Here is a 21,721-nt window from a genome sequence, read left to right on the forward strand (position 1 = left end):
TCCTGTGGAAGATAGTTTTGAGAAAACTCTTTTTAGAATGTGTCTCTGGCGCCAGGAAAGGTGCCTGCTGCCATTGTCTTGGCGTGTGACAGCGGGCAGCCAGACTGGAGTTATTGAAGGTGCCAAGCTTTCTTACCCTGGAGTCTTTCTTCTTCCTGCTGTTAGAACTCAGGCTGAGGAGGAAATAAATCAGACCTTCTTGGCTTTCTTCAGGCCTCTTGCAGCAGCAGATTAACATAAAGACCTGGGCCGGCTCCGTGGCTTAGCGGTTAAGTGCGCACGCTCTGATGCTGGCGGCCCGGGTTCGGATCCCGGGCGCGCCCCGAGGCACCACTTCTCCGTCCAACGCGGGGCCGAGTCCCACGTGCAGCAACTAGAAGGATGTGAACCTATGACATGCAGCTATCTACTGGGGCTTTGGGGGGAAAAAAATGAATAAATAAAATCTTTAAAAAAAAAAAAACAAAAAAAAACAAAAAAAAACATAAAGACCTGAATGGTTTGCTTGATAGCAGTCAATAAGAGTCCCTCCATTATCTTTTTTGTTTGCTTGTTTTTGCAATCTAGAGTTTTTATTTTGAAAGATATTTACCTGAAAATTAAACTGTACATTCGCAAAAACAGAAAACACCAAGTTGGCAAAATTTGTCTTTAGAAGAATCATCCTTTCCTTTTCTTTTTTGCTTGACTTTTTCCACCCTTTTGGGAGAAAACCAAGCAAAATTTCTGCTGAAAGTAAAATAAGTAAAAACCAATTGAGATTTTTATATATATAATAAAAAATGATTGTTTTATCTGCACATATGTAAAACATTTTTATATATAACATTGTTTTATTGTTTTATATACGTAAAACAAACATATATCTATACATATATAAATAAAACACGTATATTGATCTATAATATACACACACACGCAAAGTTTTGTTTTGTTTTTCTGTGGTTAAATACGACAAGTGATCAGTCCATTTCTTTTCAAGGAGGCATCTCTTCTAGTGCAGTTTGCCCTCCAGTTTGAACAATCATCTAGGGAATTCCCTTCTCTTCTCTTCTGTGATGGATCCTCTGTTTCTTGCATTCTTACTCCTCCTTTTTCTTGGTTTACTCCATTCTTTTGGAAGACAACATTCTCTAATAGCTTCCTGAGAAAAGGTAGGTGAGAGATGAAGATTTTGAGATCTATTCTATCTTTACACTTGATCCCCTTGTTTTCAGCATGGTGCCTGACTTCTGAATATGGCTATATGAAGGATCCCATCATTAAAAGTAAGATAGATTTTTATTTTTCTCCGGTCTTTGATTATAAGTGACCCTCAGAGCACTCCTTTGCTATCTCTAAACCATTGATGAAATCTTATGACTAATCACTTCCCCACCTTAATTTTATCAGCAATGACTTTGCTTCCCTTCTTGTCCTATATGCAGGCAGTTCCTTGGTACCAATACCCTACTATTTAGAATATTTTGTTTAGGAATTTTGCATTTGTAGTCATGAGTAAAATGGACTTGGACTTTTCCCTTCATGTAACATCTTTGTCTGGTTTTGGTATCAGTGTTACTCTACCTGGGGCGTTTTACTTCTTCTTCTATTGTCTGGAAATTTGCTAGACTATTGCCCTTGAAAATTTGATAGAACTTGTTGTTTAAAACCATCTAAACCTGATATTTGCTTTGTGGGAAGATTTTAATCGTACTCTTTTATTTCAAAAAGATAAATTACTGCAGTGTCAAGGTTCAAGTGTAGGAGAAAGGAAGAAAAGATGGGAATAGAAGAAAACAGCTGTCTATTATACAGTATATAAAGGTTCTTATGTGTATCCATTATCTCATTTAATCCTCAGAACACCCTTTCAGAGGGTCTGTCAATCAAAGTCCAGTCAGGGAAAGAGAAACTGCATTACGTATTATAAACAGGGCATTCAGTAGTGAGAATTAGTCACTTGGGTGTTAGAAAAATAAAAGAACAAAAACGAGATGTTGAGGTAACCCAGAGTTAATACCTGAAGAAAGCAGAAAGGAAGATGTAATATTACCAGAACTTAGGAGCTTGGAGGAGAACCCTGCGGGCTGGTGCTTGGACCTCTGGGAGTAAATTTTTTTTTTTTTTTAATTTTTTTTTTTTAATTTATTTATTTTTCCCCTAAAGCCCCAGGCGATAGTTGTATGTCATAGTTGCACATTCTTCTAGTTGCTGTATGTGGGACGCGGCCTCAGCATGGCCGGAGAAGCAGTGCGTCTGTGCGCGCCCGGGATCCGAACCCGGGCCGCCTGCATCGGAGCGCACGCACTTAACCGCTAAGCCACGGGGCCGGCCCTGGGAGTAAATTTTGAGTAGCTGGTGCTCAGATCCCTGAGGAGGAAGCCTGGCCTGACAGGGGATTGATAGGCCCAGCAGCGTACCCCAGAGAATGAGTGAGCATGGCAGGTCTGGTACTCTGACTCCTGAGAATCCACAACCCGCTGGTCCTGGTACCTCTAAGCGAATGTATCAAGGCTATTCCTGGGAATGTTGAAAGATGTTGGAGGCTGGAATTAACTTTCTGTTACTGTGGAGCAATGCTGATAAAAGCTGGAAAACAAGAAGGAAGTTTCTTTTCTTATCCTCCTGCCTTCCCATTGGCAGAACTAAACAAGTTTGCAGGGTCTTAGCCCTCTTGTCACAGAGCAGAGCGTAAAAGGGTGGGCTTGGAGCTGAGAAACAATAGGTAAATAACTAGAACAGTGAATACTGTGAATTATTTTACGAAGAGAAAGCTGAAGCTGAGCAAGGTTAAATTATTTGCTAAAGTTCATTGGAGCTATTAAGTCTACAGATCTGGAATTTAAACCCAGGCCTATGTTATTTCCACTACTATATTTCATCTAATCTGAAACACTGTTGGTTGCCAGAGGCACCGTTATTGTATGTACCACTGAGAAAAAAAGATACTGCCAATTAAATAAAGCACACTGTCAGTTGTGAGATACATACCAATTTCAGATATTTTAAAAAGTTAAAAAAAAAAAGAGGGACGTCTTAAAATCCATGAAATACGGCATATTATGCTGCCTTGTAAAGAATCTGGTTTTGGAGTTGTTGATTTTGAAATGCCTATGGGATACACAAATAAAACATTTCGTATGCAGTTAAAAATGTGAGTTACAGTTCATAAGATTGATGGAGGCTAGAGATACAGAGGTGGAGGTTATCTGTATGCCAGAAACATGATCCGGAAACAACCTTGTTTTTTTAGTTTTAAGAGTTTCTCTGAGTCTATTATTTATACAATCTCATTTCATTCTGTCCTTTGCCTCTCTCTTTGTGATGGCATCTGTTGGTAAACCTTAATATTATCTTTTATTATTCAGGGACACTTATTTTTTTCTTGAATTTCCACAAGCAGAGGTCTTTTTTTCCCTCTCTTCTATAAAAATATGTGGTTTGCCAGCATGCAGTCTTCATAAGGGTGCAGTTGGAAGTGCTGTTATAAGTATGGTAGTGAAAAGCAGGTCTCCAGGGGAGATAGATTGTGTGCAGAAATCCTATCTATAGACTTTCATGGTTTCTCTATTTTTATAGGTCCAGCATGTCTGGCTTGCACCTAGTAAAGCAAGGTCGAGACCGAAAGAAAATAGACTCACAGCGAGATTTCACTGTAGCTTCTCCAGCAGAATTTGTTACTCGTTTTGGGGGGAATAAAGTGATTGAGAAGGTAAGTTATAACTTGCTAAATTATCTTTTCAAAAGTACTTGAGATTTAATGCCTGGATTTGTTGTCTAGATTGGCTCAAAACTGATATTTAGATCTTCAGAGACTTTGCCTCTTTATGCAGAATTATCCTTTCTGCTCCCCTAGCATCCTATTAAATAATTTCACTATTTTCTATAATGTGTATTTACTACTAATTCATAGCTAATTGAGAAGATGAAGCAGTGCTCATAAAGTTCTTTTTAAAAGATCTTGTGGTTGGTTTTACAGAGTTGGGCTGCACTCATCTGAGAGGGTATGAAAAATGGATTCGCTTGTGGGGTGGTGGTGAGGAGATAATATGTCATAGCATTGGACTGAGAACTAAGGAAGTAGAGAGAGTTTCAGAACAGAAGACTTAAACAGTCTGGTACGCTGTGATTTACTGGCTTCCACCAGGTATTTGAGATGTTTAGAGGAAATATACCACGCGAAATACTTAAGGAGATTACAAGTATTTTGAAATGTTTTGAATAATTCTGTGTCACTTTTATCTAAACCATGTCAGAGCTGAGAGGATGACTTGGTTGAAATAACTTGCAGTGATTAAAAGATTAAATCATGGGGACCTATAGTCCCACTTCTAAAAGTATTGCTTCAGTGGTGTCCTTCTGTTAGTCTTTCAATAAAGACAGATTATGTGTCTCCTAGCCTATGTTATCCTCAGGGTCATGGTTGCAGGACAGGTAAGGAGATGAAAGGTTTAGTTACAGAGAAGTCTCGGTATCACTGATTCTTCTATTCTTTTGCTTGTGACCATTCTTTCTGAGGCAGTCTCTACAATTCTGAGGCATTTGGGGTTCAGCATTTTGGAGAAAGGTGGTGGTTTGTGCCAGTGTTCTTATAACATGTTCAAGGCTCTGTGCCTTGTTTTATTAGAACAGAGAATAGTGCATGACACTACACTGTTTAGTCTTCCCCCTTCCTTATTTGGTAATACATCATCCCTCTGAGGTTTGTCGTCTTCTGTTCTCTAGAAATAGGTGTGGTAGAGTAGTTCACAAACTCACAAGATTTAAGTTATTGTGATTTTTCCCTTCTAGAAATGAAGTTAGAAAGGAGTAACTTTTAGCTGCCATGTATTAAAATATTTGCTTAGCTAACATTTTAAAATATCCTTTGATCCTGTGGAAGCTGGTTCCTAACTGCCTAGACCAGCAATACAAATTCCTAGTTGAAAATCAGGCTTTTTAGAGAAAGATCTACAAAAATTGTCTCATCTCTTTTCCTCCATCATTGCCTGCCTTTTCTATCTTTCTCTCCAATTCCCATTCTCCCACTCTCCCAGGTTCTTATTGCCAACAACGGCATTGCAGCAGTAAAATGCATGCGGTCTATCCGTCGGTGGTCTTATGAGATGTTTCGAAATGAACGTGCAATCCGATTTGTTGTCATGGTCACACCTGAAGACCTTAAAGCCAATGCAGGTGAGTTTTTAGCATTAAGAAAACATCATCCTCAAGCGTAAAACGTTGAATAGCACAGACTTTTAAGTAGGAAAATGTTGACTTAGGGGGATTCCCAAACCCAGGGAATTCCAATGAAATGCTTTTAAAAGGATTTCTCTTTTAAAAAAGTGTCAATAAAAGGCATATACAAGTGATTGTACTATATTTGACCTCTACCTCAATGCAGACTCCTGTGTTCTGAGTAAAAATAGGTAGAAATTTAACCAAAGTATTGATTTGGGTTTTCAGCTTTATGCTTTTTCATTGTCAAGTATTTGCTAAGCCACATACTTTATTATGTGTAAGTGGAAAGGTTTGGAAGGAAGTGCTGTTTCCCTTATAGGCTACATTGCATTTTAGAGAATCTTAGGGTAAAAATCCTTTTTTCCCCCCTCTCCGGGAGAGACCTCTTGGGAACCAAGTGGGTTTCACTCTGCAAGCTCTTCTGCATATTCTCTCTATTCAGATGGTCCTCCATCTGAGAGCTATAGATAAAGACTATTGGTATAGCTGAGAGGTTGTGGCTAGTCTTTCTTCTCCATACTTTCTATCGCTAAAGTATAACCTCTAAGGTAGAGTAACCACAGATAACATTAGCTTTTTAAAGAGCCATCTTTTTAAACCTATTTTGGTCTGTATGTGTTCTCTCTATATTGAGACAATGATGTTAAGACTATTCCTAAGGAGTAAGGGATTATGTTATCTTATTTAGAAGTGGAGAAGGTACCAATTTATTGGAAAGTAGATGTTAATATATGAAATCATTTAGATTGACTCTTTAATAACATCTCTGAGCCACAATTTTTGTATCTGTAAAAGGAAGATCATAGTGTCTATTTCACTGGATAGTTGTAAAGATGAAATTGTCTGTAATAAATGTAAACTGCTTTGCATGATTTCTTTTTCTCCGTCTGTTTCTACCTGATACTCCTATTAATTCGTTTATTCATTCACTCACTGTACATGGAGACCCACAGTTGAATAAGATATGATCTTGCTCTAGGAAACGATTTCAATACAATGAGTGCTATAATAGAAATATGCACAGGGTACTGTGAGAACACAGAGATGAGACATCTTTTTTTTTTTTTTTTTTTGTGAGGAGATCAGCCCTGAGCTAACATCTGCCAATCCTCCTCTTTTTGCTGAGGAAGACTGGCCCTGGGCTAACATCCTTGCCCATCTTCCTCCGCTTTATATGGGATGCTGCCACAGCATGGCTTGACAAGCAGTGCATCTGTGCGTGCCCGGGATCCGAACCGGTGAACCCTGGGCCGCCGCAGTGGAGCGCGTGCACTTAACCGCTTGCGCCACCCAGCCGGCCCCAGAGATGAGACATCTTAACTCTGCACCCTGCCCTTGGGGGCCAGGGTCAAGAGAAGGTTTTCTGAAAGAGGTTATGCCTAGCCAAGAATGAGTAAGAGTGAAGCAGTTGGGGGAAGACAAGGGTGTTCAAGGCAAAAGGAACAATATATGCAGATGTATGAAGGTGTGACACAGTGGTTTTCTGGAAACTATAGGGGGCTTGTTAAAGTACAAGATGTGATCTAGTATTTGTCAAGAAGGGCCTTGTTTTTCATCCTTGAGAGCATAAACTGTATCTTTTTAGGGATATGTGTGTGTGTGTGTGTGTGTGTGTTGGACATTAAAGGATTTGCATTTTAAATGGGTTAGTCGTTGCTTTTAGCAATTCAAAGGTACAAGAGTATGATGAACCCCTTTCCATCTCCCAGTCATCCAGCATCAACAATTATCAAACAATTATCATGGCCAATTTTGTTTCGCCTGTATTTCACCTCCTCCCTCCTCCACACACAATTTCTGAAGCAAATCTTAGATGGCATATTATTTTGTCTGTAAATGTTTCAGCATGTCTCCAAAAGATAGATACTTTTTTCAAAAACGTAACTAATTAGATGGATAATTCAGGTAGCATCTGGGAAGATCCATTTGTGGAAGGCAATACTAGAGGATATGATGTGCTAAGAACAGAGAAAAGAGGGATGGTTTTAGAGAGATTTAGGAGGTAAAATTGGCAAGATTTAGTGATTGAGGGAAGAGTTAATGATTACTGTTGGCTTTCTAATTTGGTTGACTGGGCAGATGCTAGAACCATCAACTAGGGCAAAATAATTGATAATATAGCAAGAAGAGCAAGGTTTTTTTGGAGGGAGACAGATTAGATTTGAAGTACTTGTGGTACAAGCACATCCTGTGAATCCTGCAAAAAACTGAATTTATCATTCCAGCACTTAGAAATAATGAGAGCTGGAGATTAAGAGTGTACGTCATCGACAAATATGTGGTAGTTAACACTGTTCCTTGAGAGAACAGATAGAAAATGAAGAGAAGAGAGCTAAGGATGAAATTTTATAGAAGACTGAAATTTAGGGGTAGACTCAGGAAGATAGGCTCATAAACAATGCTGAGAAGAAATGATCAGAGAGATAGAAGAAACAAAAAAGAGAAGCAAAGAGAAAAGAGAATTTCAATAAGGAAGGGTCAAATGTGTCAGCAGTCCAATAAAATAGGATAGAAACCTGTCCAGCAATTAGGAAATCAATGGTAACCTTTGCAAGAATAGTCTCAGTGGAACAATATGACACTTAGTATGCAGACCAGTATATGATGTTAAAGAATGAATAGGAAGTGACATGGAGATAGCAAATGTGGACAAGTTTTTTGAGAAGTTTGGATAAGAAGAGAAGAAAAGGCAGTAAATTAAAGAGAAATTTAGGTCAAGGGAGGATTTTTATTTTTTAGAATGAAAGAGACTTGGGAATGTTTATAGTTGGAGAAGAAGGAGCCAAAGAGGGGAGACGGGTTGAAGTACACGAGAGACCTAGAGGAGATGGAAGAATGGGATCAGATCAATAGCACAAGTGGACAAAAATATGTGTATCTTTTGACCAATAAATTCTATTTCCTGGTATTTATTCGGAGGAACAAAAATCAGTAACAGGGTGGGGCCAGCCCAGTGGTGTAGTGGTTAAGTTCTCGTGCTCTGCTTTGACAGCCTGGAGATTGCAGGTTCTGATCCTGGGCATGGACCTACACACAGCTCATCAAGCCATGCTGTGGCGGCCTCCCACGTACAAAATGGAGGAAGATTGGCACAGGTGTTAGCTCAGGGACAATCTTCCTCAAGCAAAAAGAGGAAGATTGGCAACAGATGTTAGCTCAGTGCCAATCTTCCTCACCAAAAAAAAAAAAAAATCAATAATGGGGCAAATATATTCATACAAAGCTATTCATTGCAGTGTTAGTTAAGATAGTGAGAAAATGAGAGTAACTTAAGGTCCAACATTAGTGGATTAGTTAAGTCAAATGTGCTATAGCAATTCTATGAAATATCGTGCAGCCATTAAAAATATTTTGTGGAATAACATTTATTAGTATGAGAATGTGTTCTGACAAATTTCGGTATTGTTTATCTATTACTTTATAACAATACTACCACAGACTTAGCAACAGACATTTATTATCTCACAGTTTTTGTAGATTTGGGCATGGCATAGCTGGGTCTTCTGCTTCAGGGTTCAGAAGGCTGCAATCACTTGTCAGCTGGGGCTGCAGTCTCATCTGAGGCTTGACTTGGGATGGGTCAGCTTTCGCTCACCTGGTTGTTGGCAGCATTTGGTTTTTTGTGGGCTATGATAATGAGGGCCTGTTTAACCAGTTGTTGGCCAGAGGCCACTCTCAACTGCTTATCACATGGAGCATCCCAAAATGACTGTCTGCTACCTCAAAGCCAGCAAGTGAGATTAGTTATGATCTTATGTAATGTTATCATGGAAATGACATCTCTTCATCTCGCGGTATTTTCTTGGGTAGAGGCAAGTCATAGATCCTGCCTACACCCAAGGGGAGGGGATTACATAAGACATGAACACCTGGAGACTGAGGTCATGGGGACAGACACATAACTGTCTATCACAAATGCTAAGAAAAAATTGGCTGTAAGAAGATTGAGTGCATGATATAATAATAGAAAAAAAAGTACATTGTGTATAGTCATAGAAAAAGAAAAGATGTAATGGCATATACCAAAACAGCAAATCTAGTTATTTCTGGGGGTGGAATTCTTGAGTGTTTTTGTTTCTGCTTTTTCTAAGTTTTTTTTACAAAGTTTATATAATTTCACAATTTCTTTAACAGTTATTTAAAAAATGGAAGTCTAGAAATGATTACAATGCCTTTGGCATTGAACTATAGAATTAGTATTATGGATGATTTTTCCTTCTTCATTTTTTCTAACCTTTCTATTATGTTAATTTTGTGTGTGTGTGTGTGTGTGTGAGGAGGACTAGTCCTGAGCTAACATCCGATGCCAATCCTCTTCTTTTTTGCTGAGGAAGATTGGCCCTGGGCCAACATCTGTGCCCATATTCCTCTACTTTATATGGGACGCCGCCACAGCATGCCTTAGTAAGTGGTGTGTCGGTGCGTGCCTGGGAGCCAAACCCGTGAACCCCAGGCCACTGAAGCGGAGCGTGTGCACCCACCTGCTGTGCCACGGGGCTGGCTCCTGTGTTAATTATTTTTAATAGCTTTGTCGAGTATAATTTATATACCATAAAAGTCACCCTTTTAAAAGTATATAGTTCTATGAATTTTAGTAAATTTATACCACTCTGCACTTATCACCACTGTAATCCCGTTTACAATACTAATTATTTTTACAATTTAAAAGATTATGAAAAAGGAGGCTTTGGGGCTGGCCTGGTGGTGTAGTGGTTAAGTTCGAGTGCTCTGTTCAGCGGCCCAGGGTTTGCAGGTTCAGATCCCTGGTGTGGACATGCATACCGCTTATCCAACCGTGCTATGGTGGTGTCCCATATAAACTAGAGGAAGATGGGCATGGATATTAGCCCAGGGCCAATCTTCCTCAGCAAAAAGAGGAGGATTGGCAACAGATGTGAGCTCGGGGCTAATCTTCCTTAGAAAAAAAGGAGACTTAGATAGAAGTGTTGACTATCCACATGAGGAGAGGCTTTCATCCTCTGAGACTGGAGGGTAACAGGCAAAATGATAGGTTAAGGGATGATGAGGATGGTAATAATTGACCAGTTGCATATTTTTATTTCATGCCAGTTGTTGGAAAAGTTGGAGAGGTGGATGAATAGTGAAATCCATTGTAAAGAATTGAGTATCCTCTTTTGAGGGACGTTTTCTAATTTGTGAATATACTCTAGAATAGCATCTCTGGTGATAGTTATGGGAACTGTGGGAACTAGGAGATTATGGAGAAATACAAGCTATATAATTAGGGTAAGCTTTCTTCTACTTGCCAGGGCTTCTCTTTTCTTTAGTGTCTACCATAATGATAATAGAAGATTGATTGGTATAGAACTCCAAACTGTTGTTGGTTGGTGGTAGCAGTACTGTGTGTGCGTGCGTGCGTGTGTGTATGTGTGTGTGTAGGATGTAGGTCAGCAATTAAAGTAACTTTTTTTCTGTATCTAGGGCCACTGAATTCCAGAAAAGACTAAACCACAGTAGAAAAGATAGATAGCTTTGACTGCATAAAAATAAAAATTTCTATTTAGCAAATAAAAAAAGAAAGAGGAAAAATTAAGGACAAATGGTAATCTGGAAAAACATATTAGCAGCAAACAGTTTCTACCTATAATATGAGAAAAAGATACCCTTCAATAGAAAATGAACAAAGAACCCAAAAAGATAGTCCATGAAAGAAGAATTAAAAAGGAATGATAAACATATGAAAAAAGATTCAGTACTAATGGTAATCAAAGAAATGCAAACCAAAACAATAGTAAATTGGGATTTTTTTTAAATTTATAAGACTGGCAAAATTTAAAAGATTTGTAACGCCTAATATAGGTGAGAGTATAGGCAATTTGACACACATATTGCTAGTGAGAGTCAAAAGTGGTTCAATCTTTGAAAATGTGCATACCCTTTGACCCAATAATTTTACTTTTAGGAACATATCTTGAGGATATAATTAGACAGCACAAGGATATTCATCATTACGTTATTTTAATATTTTCCAAATTATTAATGACCTATATGTCCATAAATAAGTTAGTGGTTGAATGAATTATGGACTATAGAAACATTAGACATCCATTAAAATATTGAGCATATACATTAAATATATATAAAATATTAAATATATCTCTATGTTGTAATATGGGGAGATAGCCACAATATATTATTAAATTGGTCAACAGTTTATGGTTTGTAGTATATCAGAGCATGAACTGATTATCTCTGACTGGTGAGACTGGGTGATTTTCACTTTTAAAAAATAGTATTATTACATCCTGATATATTATCTAAATCTTTTAATAATTAGCATGCTTTCCCTCTTATAATTAAAAGAGAACAATAAACCTATTTTTATTTTGAGCAAACCTAGGGCCTTGTATCTTTGAGTGGAATTATTTTTAGAAGAACTTAAAACCTTTAAAAATTAAGAACAAGATATAAGAAATGTTAATAAATATGGTGGAGATGAACATTGAGCAAGTTATTTAACTGCTCCAAGCCATAATTTCCTATAAACTGGGTGTTAATAATACCTATCATATATAGGATTGTTGAGTATTAAATGAGACAATATATATAAAGTGCTTTGTACAGTCCCTTCACATTGTAGCTGCTCTGCTACAATTGTTACCAGAATAGGAAGAGAGAGAGACATCAGATGACAAATCTGAAAGGGAATACTGAGCAAATAATATGTAAGGAGGGAAAGATGTTATCTTTTTAAAGTGTCTTTTAAATACCTATTATCTCCAGCATTCCAGCTAAACCCTTTTCAAGCATTTAGTAGACTCTTGTAAGTAACCTGTTCTGTTTAGCCAGTCTACAGATCCTCCAGACTCTACCCTCTTTCCCTGTTCTGTTCTACCTCTATATGAGGAAAAGGGCTTTCTCAGAGTACAGTGCAAGTTACAGATAAAGGGTGTCAGGACTAGAACTTTTCCTTAGACTAGAATAATCGTACATGGGCCTCTAAATGACAGACATATCGTCCTTGATGTAGGGATCATAAAGACCTTCAGAAAGGTTACATAGTGAAATGTTTGAGAACTGCTGTTTTAGTATAAGAGCTTCCTAAATATGAGATTAGTGTATATTAGTGCCTATGACTTAACAGAGCCTCCAACTAAATGGTCCTGGATATTACCCCATTAATGCAGTTTGTCTTGTGGTTACCTGTGGTGGTACCTGTCGTTTGCATAGTTTTACTCTGCTGTTATATTTCTGAAAATAAAGCATGTTTTCTCTATTAATTTGCTTGCATTTTCAGAATACATTAAGATGGCAGATCACTATGTGCCAGTGCCTGGAGGACCAAACAACAACAACTATGCAAACGTGGAATTGATCCTTGATATTGCTAAAAGGATCCCAGTACAGGTAAGAGATGCCAGTGTGTCCTTTAAAACCAAATTCAGCCAATTTATAATTAGGCACACAGGGATATCCAGATAAGAACTTTTAATTTTATATAAAGCATCTTTGTTGAAAACTAATAAATGCCTTTATATGGGATTACAGACAGGGAAAGGAAAAATGGGAAGAATGGAATGAGTCAAAATACAGTAAACATAATACAAACAAGAGGTTTGGAAGGGTCTTTCAGAGATTATTTACTCTATCCATTTCACCTTTGAACCATTCCAGGTAAGTAAAAGTTGCCTGTTTACAATGGAATGTTCTTAGCTCAGAATATGGTGGTATAGAAGTAGGTTGTTTCTTTCCTGTCACGTTGTGTTAGGAAGTTTAGGGTAAGTATCTTAAAGCCCAAAGAGAAAAAAACTCAAGACTTTTATGGCCATATAATCACTGGATATAAAGGTGTATTTGGGTGGCCAAAGTAATTGAATCTGTGAAAGATAACCAATATTTCCAGAAAAGGCTCTGTAGAGTCTAGTTGAAAGGCTATGAATTGAGTTTCCTAAAGAGCAACAACACTAGCTGGATCTTAATATCAATTTCAGCTTGGTTTTGACCTCTTCAGAGCCTTTACCACAATGGACTACTTATTGTGGTTCTGTAAAATCAAGCATAGAAGCTGAATTAAGCATCAGGCCACTGTGGAGATATTGTACCTCATGGAGTAGGGCCAATCTTGGTAGAGAGTAATACAGTTTATTGTGGGTTTTTTTTAGTATGAATTTTAAGAATGAATCATATTGTGTTCCCTTATAGGCAGTGTGGGCTGGCTGGGGTCATGCTTCTGAGAATCCCAAACTCCCAGAACTTCTTTTGAAAAATGGCATCGCCTTCATGGGTAAGCCTTTCTGACATACTGTTCTTGTTAATTTTGCCTATATTCCACTCTATATTCAGCTTTTCTTCTGTTTAACATGCACTGGGCTCTTGTTTTTTAATCAATCAACAGCTCTAAGGGTAACCCTTTTCATTTCTTTCTTTTTTTTTCCCCCTTCCACATTTCTTGTACTCTGCCTCTCTCTCTATGCCCTGATCGCGTTTTCTGTCCCTGGGTTCTTTTCCATGAGATATGGAAGAGGCTCTGATTTCCAAAACACTGACCTTTTAAAACTTTGCCACTAACCTTAAGAAAACATGTGGAGAGAGGACCTATTTTTATGTAGCGAAGATAATTGAATACTTAGGATACCTTGGCAGTGTGCCCTTAAATATGAACCAGCACCTTCACATTTAAGCAGATAGGTTATATTCCTGTGAATGAGTGCTATTTCTTCTGACTTTTCTGCTCTCCTATTGCAGAGAGAGAAATCGAGGTTATATGGCTCAAAGTGTTTCTGTCTCTGTCTTGAAGACCTTCCACAATGATGACTATGTTTTGTAAAGCATATTAAAGATAAATCTCCCTTTTGGGTTCCCCTAAGACCAAGGAGAGTATAATATTTCAGATTTGGATCCCAAAACTTTATAGTCTTTGTTTTAGGATATAGTTTGTTAATCTGATAAAGTTGGATCATGAAAGATGATAAAATCAGAGTTAGATTTGTCGTCAATTTAATTCAGTGTATATTTGTATATATTGAACTCTCAGTGTGTGCTAAATGCTTACTACATTAGGTTCTATAAAGGGTAGAAAGATGATATAGTAGTCCTCATAATCAAGTTTGTGATCTCCATGATATGTGATGTGGGGTAGACAAGACAAATAGAAAAATAATTACATAGAAGACACAATATATGTGACAGAAATGAGGCCAAAATGTTACAGTCAGAGTTCTTTTCTTGTTTTGTTTTTAGGTCCTCCAAGTCAGGCCATGTGGGCTTTAGGGGATAAGATTGCATCTTCCATAGTGGCTCAAACTGCAGGTATCCCAACTCTTCCCTGGAGTGGCAGCGGTAAGAAAGTGTTTCTTGTTTGTATCTTGAAGTACAGAAAAGCTCAGTAGGATATCTGGGACTGTGGCTTGGAGCTTAAGTTTGCTTAAAATTTATTTGGATACTTGATAAGAAATAGAATCCAGGTTGATTAATGATATCTTGTATCTCCTGGCTTAATAAATACAACTATGATTTTATCATGTCATAGGAATATAAATTTTGTACACAGTACACAGATGCTAAACTATGATTTAAGTGATCTTGGGACTTAATTTGGAGAAACTCTGGGAAAACTCATATAGTTCTGTAGATCTGGATCTTCTCTGGGTAGGCTAGAATCTTCCTTAGAGGTGGACTTCCTAGGCAGAATTGGGCCTGTGAACCTGCCCGGGAGGTAACCTGGATCACTAAGAAAAACCTAAAACCCACCTATCAATGTTTGCCTGCCAGTATTTTCTTGATGTCAGCCCACAATCTATTGATGATTTGCTTTGCCTGTTTAATACCATTCAACCTCTCATTTACCCTTGATGCAGAAAATGAAGTCAATAGTTAACCTGTCTTCCAGGCCTGCAGAAGGACAAAATTTTTCTAAAAATGATTTATTATTGACAAAACCGTTAAAGAGTGCCATGTGAATTATTATAGCTGATAACAATATGAACTTCCTTTTTTTTAGTACTCAAGCACAGGGAGCAGACACTCACTAAAACCTCTTCCAAATGGGAACGACCATTGTCTTGAGGCTGAACAGATTTGAACTCTTGTTACTCTGGCTCTCCGGGGGGGTTGTAATATCCTCTCCAGACCTGCTGGGTCAAACAGTTTAAAATAAAAGGTTGAATTTGTTCTTGTTTGAATGGAGAGACTATAGTGTTCCCCTTGTGGCTGAGTACAGGGACATTCAGGGAGCATGGAATCATGACTCTGCTGAGGCCAATAAAACCGCCATTTCCATTTCCAAGGGCTCATAAAGATTGAATTATTTCTCAGACCTCTGGCCCTGGAGTGGGCCTGAACACACAAATCCAAAGTATTTTGCCTGCTAGTTGCTGTGAGAAGTCTGACATGCTTTTTTTTTTGGTGTTGTACATCCTTGCATTTTTATAAGTTGCTGCCTGTTAGCACTCTTGGCTTTTTCCAGCATAAGAACCCAAGTTGCTGGTTCTGCTATAGCTAAATATTACCGTTAACTCCAAGGACTGATCAGGGTTTTATGGCATCCCTTTTTCTTCCATCTACCCTCAATTTTGGATAAATATGAAGGCATTTTTTTTTTTTTTTTGGTGAGGAGATCGGCCCTGAGCTAACATCTGCCAGTCCTCCTCTTTTTGCTGAGGAAGACTGGCCCTGGGCTAACATCCATGCCCATCTTCCCCCACTTTATATGGGACACCGCCACAGCATGGCTTTACAAGCTGTGCGTCAGTGCACGCCCGGGATCCGAACCCGTGAACCCCGGCTGCCACAGGGGAGCATGCACACTTAACCTCTTGTGCCACCGGGCAGGCCCAATATGAGGGCATTTTAAAGAAGGTATAGCAGAAAATCGACAAGAGAGAAGTTCTTGTAGCTGCTTTTAAGTCACTATTATCTTTTACAGGTCTTCGTGTGGACTGGCAGGAAAATGATTTTTCAAAACGTATCTTAAATGTTCCCCAGGAATTATATGAAAAAGGTTATGTGAAGGATGTGGATGATGGGCTGAAGGTAGGTTACTAACTCTAGGGAGTGATGTCTTTCAACTGACCAATTATAGTCACAAATATAGGGATTTGGAGCCTGGTTCATGATATATACTCATTAGGGTTGTAAGATGAGGAGGTATAGTTTACGGAGTGAGGAGGCGACCTAGATTTACCAAAAATAATTTAAATTTCTTTTGAAGCAAGCTGCTCACCTGGACAGAACCTTTCTTAGGTGGTTAATTTGTAGGTTTAAGGAGGCACTGATTCTCCTCTCCACCACCTGTTAATGTGTGTGTGTGTGAGGGGGTCTTGTTGGGGGAGGTGGGGGAATGTGGCAACAAATAGTACATTTTTTCCCCTACTTGAGTTTGGAACCAAGAAGCCGGGCAGATAGAGATCAAAATGTCAGCTTTATTACAAACAGAGATGTTGGCGAAATGGCTTAAGTGTGTAGCAACAATCAGATTTATAAACTGAACATCGGAGTTCAACAGGCTCTCTCACTGGTTACTAGTGGTACCGAATAACCAGACTTCCCTCTACAGAGACAGAGCTTTTTACCATTCAGCTTATTGTATGGCTGAGAGCTGACAAAGAGCATAAGTTCTGTGCAGTGGGCTGATCCCAGAGGGAAAGAGGCTGAGCTATGCATGCTTAGTTCCTCTTTCCAAACTTACTGATCACATAATTCACTCTTTTTTTCCCTTGGGGAGGAGTGAGGGAGGGAACTAAGAGAGGCCGATAGTGTTATTCTAATTGTTGTCCATCTATGTAGAAACATGAACCCAAGCAAAAGGAGATCTCTTTTCCAGCATTACCTTTTCTTTTATAGTTCTCTCCAGTTTGTTCCACTTTCACTTTTTAACTAGTTGGAAGTATCAGTTTTGCCTCCAGCTAGATGATGAAAGAGGCTGTTTTAGAAAAACGCGCTACTTGTGTCTAACTTGTGTGTTACAAATTCAAGAGGAACGCTGAATGTTCCACTAATTTTGCTCTGTTGTTTGCATCTCAAGCTAAGCATCCTATAATCTCCTTAATAAGAAGAATTACTATTTCTAATTGAATTGCAAATACCACATTCTGTTTGTCATAATTTGCAAAAGAGTAGAAGCCCTTTGTAAGGAACCAACTATTTTGCATATCAATTAAAATTCATTTTTTTCCTGGTTATAATTATAAACATAAAGTTTTCTGGTAGAAAATTTGGAAAGCCAGAAAAGAGGTGATGATAAAAACCACTCGTAAACCCACCATCCATAGCTAAATCCCATGAACATATTCATATATTTTCTTCAAGCCTTTTTTGATTCATAGATTCATATAATGATAATCTTTATTAATAGAGTCCCATAATTACTGTAATTATAAAATTAGGGTCTTACTATATATATTGTTTAGAAATCCTAGGATTTTTTTCTTCTTAGTATTATATATAAGCATTTTCCTCATGGCATTAAAATTCTTCTACAGTATTTTAAATGGATGACCTATGCTTAGAGCTTTCATGTATTTTTAAAAGGCCTACCTTACTTACATCATGTGAGCTACCCTATTTTTTAACGTCTTTTCCATTTGTGGCCGTTTCACTTATCACCCAGTGGTTGAGTTCATCATGCTAACTCTGTTTATAAGCATAGTAATGGATAGAGTTAAGAGAAATTTAGAAGAGATGGGACTATGAGTGAAAGATTTTCATGCCTAATCTACTTACACAAATTAAAATTTGAAATGGTCTTTTTCTGGTGACACATTTTTTAGATATTGTTATAATGTAAACCTTAAAGACTGGAATGTTTTGACAAAGGAATGACTCAGTTATTTTAGATTTTTGGTTAACTTTTCCTCAACTTACTTTTTGCCTTAACAATACAGTATGGATGTCTTTCATATTATTACATGTAAAAGCTGCCTCATTCCTTGTAATAATTGCATAGTATTCTAATATATGGGTATATCTTGATTTAAAACCAGCTCCCTACTTAATGGATGTATAATTAATTATTCCAAAATCTTAGGATCATCACCTTATTATAAAATACTGTAAATGTGAAAAGCACATTTAGAGCATATGTTAAAGATTAGTTTTCAGACACATTTTATTAATATTTTGATATCTTCTTATTTTTCTCTTTTACAAAAAGTTGAGTGAGAAAAAATTTCTGGATACACAAGAGTTCTGATTTTTCAAGTCTTACTTATATGTTGTCAGAAGCTATACTGACACCATGAGCTGATATTAAGTGAACTACTTATGTATTTTTTTTAATAAAAATTATGAGGGCCGGCCCTGTGGCTTAGCGGTTAAGTGCGCGTGCTCCGCTGCTGGTGGCCCGGGTTCGGATCCTGGGTGCGCACCGATACACTGCTTCTCCGGCCATGCTGGGGCTGCGTCCCACATGCAGCAGCTAGAAGGATGTGCAGCTATGACATACAACTACCTACTGGGGCTTTGGGGGGAAAATAAATAAATAAACAAAATCTTTAAAAATAATAATAATAAAAAAATAAAAATTATGAGTAATGCATGAATACTGACATACTATAAGGAATGTCAATAGTACAGAAATATATATGATAAAGAGTGGAAGTTTTTTTTATCTACCCATCTTCCTTTTATAAATCACCACTGGTGTATGTTCTAGACTTAGTTTTTTTTTTTTTTTTGTGAGGAGGACCAGCCCTGAGCTAACATCCAATGCCAATCCTCCTCTTTTTTGCTGAGGAAGACCGGCCCTGGGCTAACATCCATGCCCATCTTCCTCTATTTTATATGGGATGCCGCCACAGCATGGCTTAACAAGCGGTGCGTCGGTGCACACCCAGGATCCGAACCGGCGAACCCCGGGCCGCCGCAGCGGAACGTGCGCACTTAACCGCTTGCGCCACTGGGCCGGCCCCTAGACTTAGTTTTTATATGTGGGTGTAGGATTACATATGGTTTTATTTTGGTTTTTACCTATATGAGGTTATCTTAGATTGAACTATATGAAATTGCCAATATTCAACCACTTTTTACCTACAAAGAAGGCAAATTCTATTGGTTCAAACTAATACTACAGATATTTTTTTATTACTCATTTTTTTAACCTAATAGTATAATCTTCAAGATCTTTCTATTTTAATACGTATAGACCTACTAAATAACATCATTTTTAAAGGGAGAAAATGCCAGTTTTCTCCTTCTCTGCTAATACCACTCTTGTTTCCATTTTTCTCTTCCTAAAGGCAGCAGAGGAAGTTGGATATCCGGTAATGATCAAGGCCTCAGAAGGAGGAGGAGGGAAGGGAATCAGAAAAGTCAACAACGCAGATGACTTCCCTAACCTCTTCAGACAGGTAAAGTACCAGTTGTTTTCATTTGTTTGAATTAACATGTATCAGAGATACATGAAGTAACTCACACTGTAATCTGAATGTCCAGAAAATGTTTAACTTCTTATTTTGTCTATAACTAATCTAGTCTTTTTATTTAGCCTCTACCTGCTTATTAGCAGGGAACAAGTGTTAATGAAATGTCCAATTCGATTTAAAGTTATTCAATTAGGTAATTCAAGCAGTAGAGTTATTCTCTCTTATAGAAAAGTGTTCAGTTTCTCAGACAGCTCTTCCCTGTATAGTGTGTGTGGCTCATAGGACCTCATAGTGACAAGGAAGAGTCAACGCCTTTACATTTTTGTGCCCCTCTCCTGTTGGCATTGTAGATAAAGTTTGTGATATGGTTAACTCCTGTTCTGGATGCTCTAGGCTTGGCTAGGCCCAGGCCCTCTGATTGACCTTACCTTACTTCAGTTCAAATTGGCTGCAGGCTCTTGAGTTTCTGCCAAGTGTCCTATCTACCCTGCTGGCCCAGCAGTCTACCCCCTAGCCTGTGCTGCATGGCCACCACACCCTGGCACAGGAACCCTATGGCAGGCCCATATTCTATGAGAACTGAGGGTGGCTCAGGAAAGCTAAACCTAGGATCTCTCTCTGCCTAACCCTGTGATTTGCAGCCAATTTGATGTGGCCATACTATATGTTGGTTGTGGAAGCCAAAGAAATTATCTCTTTTCAGAATCTTAGAGAGAGAATCTAGAGACAGGAGTTTCTTCTTCCTTGCCCTCAGAGTTACCCTCACCTACTTGATTCACTTCTTTTTCTCTTAACGATACCCAAAAAAGATGTCAGGCAAAGGAAAATAGGGGCATGTTCTGGCCTTGTCACTTCCCTAGCTTCCCACTTTTTCTTATTTTTCCCAGCGTCTTTTACTTTGTACCATCTTTTACTAGTACCCCTAGCCACCTTTTATTTGCCCTCGTTTTTTTTGTTTTTAAATCATTCAGCAGCAGACTTCTTGCTTCACTGTGATGGGCTAAAGAGAAAAACTCTATGAGCTGGATCTTCCATGATTTGATATACTAGATAAAGAAAGTGATAAAGCTATTGTTTTCCTGCGTTATTGTATTTTGAATGTCAGAATTTGAATATTACCTGTCTTTTTCTTTACATTTCTTCTTTATTTTTTTTTTTTTTTTTTTTTAAAGATTTTATTTATTTTATTTTTTCCCCCCCAAAGCTCCAGTGGATAGTTGTTTGTCGTAGCTGCACATCCTTCTAGTTGCTGTATGTGGGACTCGGCCTCAGGATGAACGGAGAAGTGGTGCCTCGATGCGCACCCGGGATCCGAACCCGGGCCGCCAGCATCGCAGCGCGCGCACTTAACCACCAAGCCACAGGGCCGGCCTACATTTCTTCTTTAATAATTCTAATTTCATAGGTAGATCAGTGCCTCATGGGTCTAAAGAAAAGGCCTTTTGCTCTTAGAAGCAAAAGAAAAAGCATGTTAGTTTTTTAAAATGTTAACTCCTTTGGGTATTTTAAAACTGCTTTTTACTGTGGAATCGAATAGTTGAAGAATCTAGAACTCTAAGATTAGGAGTTTTGTGTGAAAGTCCTTAAGTTCCAATAAGGATGAACTAAATAACTCAAACCAATCTTCCCATTAAGAACAGACTATAAAACGTGGACCAAATTAAAAAAAAAATCTGTTTTAAGGCATTAGAGATCTTTCAAAGCAGTGAAAAATTATGGGGCTAAGAAATAGAAGAAGAAGTCACTTCAGTGAGATCATGCAGCCCAACTCAAGCCACCAGATGATGATATGCACGTGAGTGACCCCAGGCAAGACCAGAAGAACTGCCCAGAAGAGCACAGCATCATGAGCAAATAACATGGTTGAGCCAGACAGGTGAGCCTGGCATTTGAGGCTGCTTTTTCCCTAGAGATATCTTCTAGTTTGAGAAGAAGCAATTGAAAAGCTGACTAGTGTTTTCAGCAGTCTTATACGAGACTAAAAGGACAAAATTTAGACTTTAGGGCTTGCAGAGGAGGGAAAGCTCCCACATTTTAGGTTGGGATCTTGAAGGGACTATACCTCAGCAATAAGAATGAACTAGAAATAGACTAGCCTTCACAGGGACTAAATCTCAGCTTCAGAACACTCAAACCTTGATTCAAGCAAGCTGTTCTAGGATTGCTAGTATCCCTAGCCACCAGCAGGAAGCAAAGAT

The 21,721-nt window shown here is 38.3% G+C and overlaps 1 protein-coding gene across 11 annotated transcripts in view; it reads left to right on the top strand.

Moving 5' to 3' along the window:
* Positions 1 to 21,721, top strand: part of ACACA (acetyl-CoA carboxylase alpha) — a 281,626-nt gene that overhangs the window by 87,719 nt on the left and 172,186 nt on the right. For all 11 annotated transcript variants that reach the window (XM_087440845.1, XM_087440847.1, XM_087440846.1 and 8 more), the window contains 7 exons: positions 3,562 to 3,694; positions 5,019 to 5,157; positions 12,461 to 12,570; positions 13,366 to 13,447; positions 14,404 to 14,502; positions 16,088 to 16,194; positions 19,398 to 19,508. In XM_087440845.1, the coding sequence (XP_087296971.1) occupies positions 3,562 to 3,694; positions 5,019 to 5,157; positions 12,461 to 12,570; positions 13,366 to 13,447; positions 14,404 to 14,502; positions 16,088 to 16,194; positions 19,398 to 19,508 (781 nt within the window). The remainder of the gene's footprint in view (positions 1 to 3,561; positions 3,695 to 5,018; positions 5,158 to 12,460; positions 12,571 to 13,365; positions 13,448 to 14,403; positions 14,503 to 16,087; positions 16,195 to 19,397; positions 19,509 to 21,721) is intronic.

Source organism: Ceratotherium simum, chromosome 16, assembly GCF_057802395.1.
Source record: "Ceratotherium simum simum isolate JZ-2026a chromosome 16, ASM5780239v1, whole genome shotgun sequence".
Taxonomy (NCBI): domain Eukaryota; kingdom Metazoa; phylum Chordata; class Mammalia; order Perissodactyla; family Rhinocerotidae; genus Ceratotherium; species Ceratotherium simum.